The sequence below is a fragment of the Choristoneura fumiferana genome, chromosome 27 (assembly GCF_025370935.1).
Source record: "Choristoneura fumiferana chromosome 27, NRCan_CFum_1, whole genome shotgun sequence".
NCBI classification, from domain to species: Eukaryota; Metazoa; Arthropoda; class Insecta; order Lepidoptera; family Tortricidae; genus Choristoneura; species Choristoneura fumiferana.
Window position 1 is genome coordinate 10,246,313 of NC_133498.1, and position 8,171 is coordinate 10,254,483.

General features: G+C 36.0%; 1 protein-coding gene across 1 annotated transcript; it reads right to left on the minus strand.

Moving 5' to 3' along the window:
- Positions 1–126: 126 nt before the first annotated feature.
- On the minus strand, positions 127–7,912 carry LOC141443259 (uncharacterized). Its single transcript, XM_074108469.1, is given in 7 exon segments — positions 127–315; positions 317–640; positions 642–826; positions 883–2,027; positions 2,178–5,389; positions 6,760–6,834; positions 7,828–7,912. Coding segments are annotated over 7 exon segments (5,136 nt in total). The 5' UTR covers positions 7,834–7,912.
- Between the last annotated feature and the right edge of the window lie 259 nt (positions 7,913–8,171).

Sequence of the window (8,171 nt, forward strand, 5' to 3'; positions counted from 1 at the left end):
TTTCAGCTTTCATTTATCGTCATGGAACTGTTGTGGCCGTTTCTTTCGATATCAGTTAGTTCTTAGCGAGAAGTAGCTTTATTTGCTCTTTATATATAGCTATTTCTTCGTCTCCTTTCGGAATTTTTATATCTTTGAATAACAAAGCCCTTGCTCTTTCATACGTATTTCTCGTACTTCGTCTGTTAATGCAGATTCGTTAGGTGGTCTTACTTTAGACATTTCGCAAATTAATTGGTTCCTTGTTAATAAAGGATCTACGTCAGTATTATTCTTATTTGTTTTATAAACTTCTGCTACAGTATCGTCTATTTTTAGATTTACATAGCTGCTGCTCTTCTAATTCACCTTTATGGTAATTTAATTGTATAAAATTGTCTATTATGGCTTGTTTTGCATTGTCATTTACGGTAATCTTATTTGGCTTAGTAGTTTCGTCAAAAAAGCTTGACAAAGCATGTTTTAAATCCTGCTTGTAGCCCTCTCGATCAAATTCATCTTTAATTAAAGGTCTTGCAGCTTTAAGTTCATTGATTAATCTTGCTCTTCTTGCATTTCTCATCTGCTGTGCTTCATGATAAGCTGGCAGTTCAGACAAAAGTCTTTCAATCTCAATATTTAGATGATGGTCATATAAAACCTTCACTGTTCAATATATTTGGGTCGGTATGTAAATCACTTAGTAATTGGTACATTTTTAGAATTGTTTCGTCTCTAATAGCATTTATTATGGCTTGATCTCCAGGATCATGGGCTATCAGCGGTAGTTGATTACACCAAGTCTCTATTGCAGCAGTTATTAGGTCTCCAGCTTTCTTGCGGGGCACTGTAGAACCTTCGTGTAAGGTTTAGACCCTGCACCACTAGGTCCAGCAATTTGACTGGTATTTTCTTTTCTAGTAGCTTGAGGTAAGTGTAATTGTGTTCTATCTTTTTCTATATTCGACTGATTATCTTTAGCATCTTCAACGAACTCTTTGATAATTAAATCTTTATTCGACACTGATTTTCTTTTGCACTTTCTTACGTCGGCAGTTGCTTTTAAATTGCATACAAGTTTGTCCACATAGTGATTTATGTTTTTGTTTTCGTCTGGAAGCAGCGGTAGTTTATGTAACCACTTTAAGATTTCTTTGCGCATTTTTTCATCTGAATCAGGACTTTTATTTTTTTCGATGTCAAACAATTTTTTACTTAGTAATGTTAATATTTGCTCACGTTCTAATAATTCTTGGTAACCGGATGCTTTCTGTAAAGGTAATTCTTTAAACCAGGCATCTATTTCACACCGTATTTTAACGTTTTCTACTTCTTCTATTATAGAAGATTCATGTGGTGGATTTTGTTTATACATTGCGCTAAATGCTTCATTGAACATCTCGTACTTTTCCAATGGCAAAACATTTCTTTTTTGTGCTTCGTCAGCATAAAGTTCAATGTCCTCGTTTAACTTCTTTTTATATTTTAGCGAGTTAAAATCAACAGCATAATCATAGTTTTCTAACAGCCACAGCATAGCCATGCGGTGTTTGTACAACTCAAACCCTGGATCACTTTGAGGTGAAATGTGGACCGGATTAGGTAACGATGAATCTATACTATTTTCAAGAGCTTGCTTGTAGTTTTCACCAGCAGAAATATCCTTAATTACTTCTTTTGTATCCATTACTGTATCCAAGAGCGAATCTTTTAACTTATCCTTTATTTGGCTTATATCAGGGTGGCCTTCTGTTATTTGTTGCAATTCAGCCTCAACTTCATCAGCTAGCATATCTCTGTATAGCATATCATCATTAGCAGCTTGTGGATCTGAATTAAGTAATCCTACTTTTTGAAATATATCAGTGGCTATTTTTTCTTTAGCTGCTTTCGTTGCTTCGTTGTCTTTTTCTTTTATAGGTAAATCATTGCACCAGCCTTCAATTGCTTCTACTATTAAATCACCAGGATCTTCTTTTTTCGAGGCTTTTGACTTACAACATTCCTTACTGGAGTCGCAGCAGTCTTTGCAAGTCACTCCTGATTTCCTATAAAATAATTAATTTATAATATTACACAATATTTGATGAATAATTGGAAAAACGTAAAAAACATACTGAGAACTTTTGAAAACGTTTTGCAAAAGACCACTTATTACCTTAAACATCTTTTAATGAAACATAAAATATTGATCTTACCGTTTTACAGATTTATCAGCCCGAACATCCTTGACAACTTCAGGATTTGGATTCCGTTTCTGCTCAGATCTTATTTTGACATTTTCCATTCTTCTTTTCAGTTGTGAAATTAAAATTGGCACTGAAATTTCTTTACTTCTATCGAGATTTAAGTAATCTATCCACTTAGTTATATATTCATCTAACTCTGCATTTGCTTGCAAGTCTCCGGGGTCATCAGCTATCTTTAAATCATATTCAGCCATTTTCTCAGCTAATTCACTAATCATCCTTATCCTAAGTATATTTTCTTCTTGATTCATAAGAGGTATTAATGGGAAATTGTGCAACCATTCTGCAATCTCCTGAACATATCCTAGTCCTATACTAAAACGTTTTACAGATTCTTTGCCTGGTACAGGAACTTCTACTAGTCTGTTATAAAGTTCAGATTTCGTTAAAGCATCTGAGTCAGCTTTTTCAATTATCATCCTCTGAATTTCTTTTAAAAGTCGAGCAAGATAAGCTTCTAGCTTAAGTTTGTCATCCCCTATATCTTTACCACGTATATTAACAAATTCTTCTATAAATTGCGCAAAATCTTGCTCATCTTGTTTTGATTTTATAGGGTCTTGATTAGTTATTAGACTGTATGGTGAAGGACGTCGTCTAACTATCCTTTGCACAAGTTGATTAATGCAAGTAGACATGTTAGCCATATCTTGACTTCGTAAAGGCAACTGAACCATATATTCGTATATTTCACTATACAAAATTTTATCATAGTCCATTTTGTTCGGATTTCTGAGTCTTTCTTCTTCTATTTCAGCGATGTTTTTAGCAATACCGTTCACAAATTCAACACGTTCGTTTCCCATTCCAACTAGAGGATAAAAAGGTATATTCTTTAGCCAATCAGAAACCTCTTTGATGTATTCCAGTTCCATACGAAACTTATCAGGATTAAATTCTTCGTGAGCAGCAATGTTGCTTCCGTCTGTTCTGAGAAAAGGACTTAATTTTAATAATTCTTGTAATAAAATGTTTCCTAGTGCACTTTTAACCAAGGAATCATCTACATCATAATTGTGTTCCATAAATTTCTCGATGAAATCTTTAAGTTGTTCATCGGTGCCTTCATTAACACTTAATTGTGGAGGTGGTAGGTCTGTATCATCACCAAGTCTAGCTCTATTTTTCTTTTTCATTTTTTCAGTTAAATATTCATCTGTGGGTAGATCTATAATTCTCTTTTTAAGATCCGCTGCCAAATTGTCGATATCTTTCTTAGCTTTTGAAGCTAAAATTTTCTTCAGCCATTTAACTAGTTCTTTCTTAACTTCCTCTTCTTTTTTATTTTCAATTTTTTTCTGGACTTTAGTAGCTAATTCGCGTAGTTGTTCGTTTCTGAGCTTTCTATCATGATCTTTATATATTTCCGAAGGTTGTTCATTCATCCAAACTGATATGTTATCTTCAAGTATATCTAAAGCAGTCGGCTGGTACCTTTGCGGCATTCGATCTTCTCTTACAGGATTTTTTAATCTAAACCTAAAGTTTGCCCATTTTTGTCGATCTCCATGCTGGGGATTAGTTAAATCTGTTTCTAATCCCATTCCCAACTCCTTCATTTTTTCTCTAAGATCAGCAACTTGTGGTGTGGTGAATGTAACTGGTTCATTAAGTAAGCCGTATTTGTGTATTGCTCTAAGTATAACGTAATTTAGTAAACCTTCATACTGTTCAATTGTAATTCTGTCTTGAATTTGTCCCATTTGTATTTGTTTGCCTAAATCTTTTAAATCTCCTGCAATGTCATTCGCTATACTTTCTTTGAAAAATTGTTCTTCTGTTGTTTCAAAAGTCATATCAGTTGTATCAAGCCAAGTTCTAAGGAGTTCAACTATTTTGTCTAAATAAGCTTTTTCTGCTGGATTAATGTTTGGAATTTCTTTTTGTGGTCCGGTCATGTGTGGAGTTGACGTAAGTACTTCGTTTTTGTCAAAAGGCCCTAAAATCTCATTTTCTGATGTCAAAACTATTAATGAGTCAGATAAATAGTGTTGTGCAAAATCAAAACTTGAATTTTGACTTAACGGTTGTCTAATATATGTAACTACTGTCTTTTTTGAACACATTTCTTCATCATCTGATGTTTTTTCGACATCAGAAGTATTTTCTGAAACATTTGGGTCTTTTATTTTAGTTTCTGAATCTGTACCATCAAGCAGTATATCAGTTATTTGAATAATTGTATCTTCAGATTCATCAGAAGGAACCCGAGTAATGTCTACAGTGCGGTTCTCATCTTCAAGTTTCTCATCATGCAATTTTTTAGCTTGAATCATAATGACATGATTGTTTTTATTATTGAGACTAACGACTCTATTAGCTAAGTTAACAGCTAATGTATGGGCATGTAGCGCTTTGTCCTTTATCAAATCTAAACTTGTAGACATCTCATCGAGTGTGCTTATAACTTCTACTTTAAAGCAATTCTTTTCAATTCTCTTAGATCTTATAAAAGGCATTAACCTTTTGATAAAAACGGCAGCAATTGCATGCTTGTCAATATTAGATTGAGTATCACTCTTCAACCCAAATTCTGTTTCTACCCAGTCTCTGATTTCATTTTCAACAGCTGAGACGGTGTCGTTTGAAAATGTGGACATATTTAAAGTGGAACCTTTTAATTGTAACTTTTGATCATCATCAGTGGGTTTAAGTTCACTTTTAGTATTCAACCACTTGGTATTAACCATTTCTATTCTTTCACGTAGCGAACGACATAGATTACCATTGAACTCATCTTTATCCATTTTGACTTCAACACACCATACTGCTAAGTTTTCTAGACAATCGTCTATTTCATGTTTTACCTTCTTATCGTAGTCTGCATTGTTAACATCAGATGACATGTTGGCTATTTTATTAGCAAGATCATGAACCATTTTGAGTCTTTTCAATTTCATCGCATTATCAGTATTATACAACACGGGTATGCCTAAAAACCATTTCAGCACTACATCTTGAAGATGTTCTCTATAAAAGTTTCTTTTGGGTACTAGAATGTTTTTTGTTTCAGAGTTTTTCAAAGGTATTTCAGATCTCGCTTCGGGATTTGGTTTCTCATCAATTTTATTACTGGCTGGTGCAATTGGATCGAGTTTCAGAACTTCAATACAATTGAAACTAGATTGACCAGCTTTATTTTTCACGGTGATTGCTGGGGCCTGAAAGAACAGAACATTGTTTTCAGCATTGATAAATTAAACTTAACATTTGGTTTTAGCGGGTGTGCCATCGGCGCCAAAAAACATCACACTTGTTAATGCGTGTGTCTGTGTGTAATAATGTTTGTTGTTGCTTCGCGCTAAAACGGCTGGACTGATTTTAATGAAATTTGCTACAATAGCTAGACGTGCGTTGGGATAACAATTTAAATTTCATTTTGAATCTACATAACGTTTGGTTTGTAAGTATGTAGAGGTAGGGGAGACCGAGGAAAGTTGTGACATTGACGATTTCTGGGAACATATTTACTGCTAGCAAGCTCGCAACAGCGTGTTTGATAGGTCAAGACCAGCAAGGCTACTACGGAATTCGAAAATCGAAGTTCGTGTCGTTCGGTCCCTCTGACACTTATACTATTTAATACGAGAGCGAGAGGAACGGTAAGATACGAATTTCGATTTTCTTCTGAACTAAAAAACGCGCGCTACTGCGAGCTTGCTTGCAGTTAATAAGTTCTAAAAAATCGGCATTGTCACTACTCTCCTCATCACAACTGGACGCTGTTTCGCAATACTGAATCAACCTACTGTCATTTTGCAACACAATGTCAACTGTTAAAATTATTTTCTAAGGGTTCACATTGTATTGCAGTTTTTTTTTTATTCGACTGGATGGCAAACGAGCAAGTGGGTCTTCTGATGGTAAGAGATCACCACCGCCCATAAGCATCTGCAACACCAGGGGTATTGCAGATGCGTTGCCAACCTAGATGCCTAAAATGGGATACCTCAAGTGCCACAGTAATTTCACCGGCTGTCTTACTCTCCACGCCGAAACACAACAGTGCAAGCACTGCTGCTTCACGGCAGGAATAGGGCATATTAGGCAAAGCTCTGCGCAGGGGGCGACACTAGCACAAACCGTAAGGAAACCGCCATGACAACGTCAGTTCTCTTTAAATTTTGTCGCCATGACGGATCATGACCAAAGAGTATATACCTATAGAAATCATGACATATTTATGAGCAACAAAATAAATGATATTTGATATTTACTTACATCGATAGTAGCGATAGAGCTAATTTCCAAAAATGAAATTGATGATATTATGGTATCTTATTTGAGATACTCAAAAAACATAAACCATAAACATATGGTATGTGCTAGTGCTGCACTCTGACGGGATAAAATCGCAGTAATATTCCCTATTTAATCAGGGTTTCAGGTTTTGACACAATATTGCATAACAGCGTCCAACTGTCCTCGGTCTCCCCTACTACTATGCCAGATACTGGTGTTATAACTTATAACACACACACAAACAATCGTATTGGTAAGACAGGATAACGTGTTTATGAATGTTCCCAACCCTGGGGTGGTGTTCCTTCTTGTGGTTCTCCATTCTTTTCCTCATCTCTGGACATTTCTTCGGGTTGCACGCTGACTGTAACCAAAGTTTGTTCATAGTTATAGTTATAATGACGGCACCGCTTGCCTTAGGAAACCAAAGCTTATGGGTGCCCCCACATGCAGTCGCTAGTCGCTCGTTTGCAGCGATAAATCTAGTCAAGTGACCCCATTTTGAAGGTAATTTTGAATTTCCCGCGACTAAAAACAGTAGCGACAAGATGGTTTCTTGCAGGAATGGTTTTGGTCTTGGAAGCTGATTTCTTAATGTCATTTAGTAGCAGTCGTGGCAGTGGTCAAAGGGTACAAAAAACACTATTTTTGCCGAAATAGAAGAGGTTTTTTTTTAACGATAAAGCTCAACATTTTCAGGTTTATCTGCTATATGTCACGTAACCAGATTTGACGTTGGAAACGAGCTCGAGCGTCGAGCGAATGCATGTGGCCCCACCTTAAGTCGCTGTCGCTACACCCTTGACAGAGTGGTCGTGGCTACAAGCACATGGTCATCACCGAATGACCCGCGAACCTTCATGAAGACTTTTTCTCAGGATATACATATAGTGTGGGATTTCCATTTTCCAGTCTAAATTTTGGAGCAAATTGGCTATACCAGACAGACTCACGAGTGATTTTAACCCCCGACGCAAAAAGAGGGGTTATAAGTTTGACCGCTATGTGTGTCTGTGTCTATGGCACCGTTGCACGGGTGGACCGATTTGAATGCGGGTTATTTTATTTGAAATCAGGTTTTCTGGCGATGGTTCTTTACACATGTTTTATCAAAATCGGTTCAGCCGTTCTCAAGATATTGAACTTTGAAGTGACAATGTCGGGGGTTTTCCAACTTCTTGTAGGTTATAAAAGGGTCAAGTATCTATTTCTTTTTGAGGCATAAACGTAAAAAACTTTAACATTTTAAAAGCTTTATTATAATCAGCGAGTACCTACAGGCTATACTTAATCCTAAATATTACTGAATATTCAGGAAACGCGTAGTTCTTAATGGAAAACAGCGGAAACAACTTACCACCATAGCGATATGAAATAGAACCTGTCTATTAACGGTTACAATTATGTTTTAGTACTATTTTGTGACGGGGGGAATGCTAGTTCCGCGTGTTTTAAGATTACATGGTAAATGATTTCTTTGTTTTGAATGTTGTTGTATGTAAGGGGAAGTGGTGGTTTGTTGATTTAACTTGAAGTTGAAGTTGTCCAAAAGTTGTCCAAAGAAGTTGTCGCTGCCAAAAAGGAGAGATTTTTTTCTAGAGCTTTGGCTACCAGGTCATTCAGCTTACAAAAACCTAAACGTAAATTCCATAGACCACAATTAAGCCTGTGGTAAGCAAGTGGTAAGTCCTGCCTTTTTTT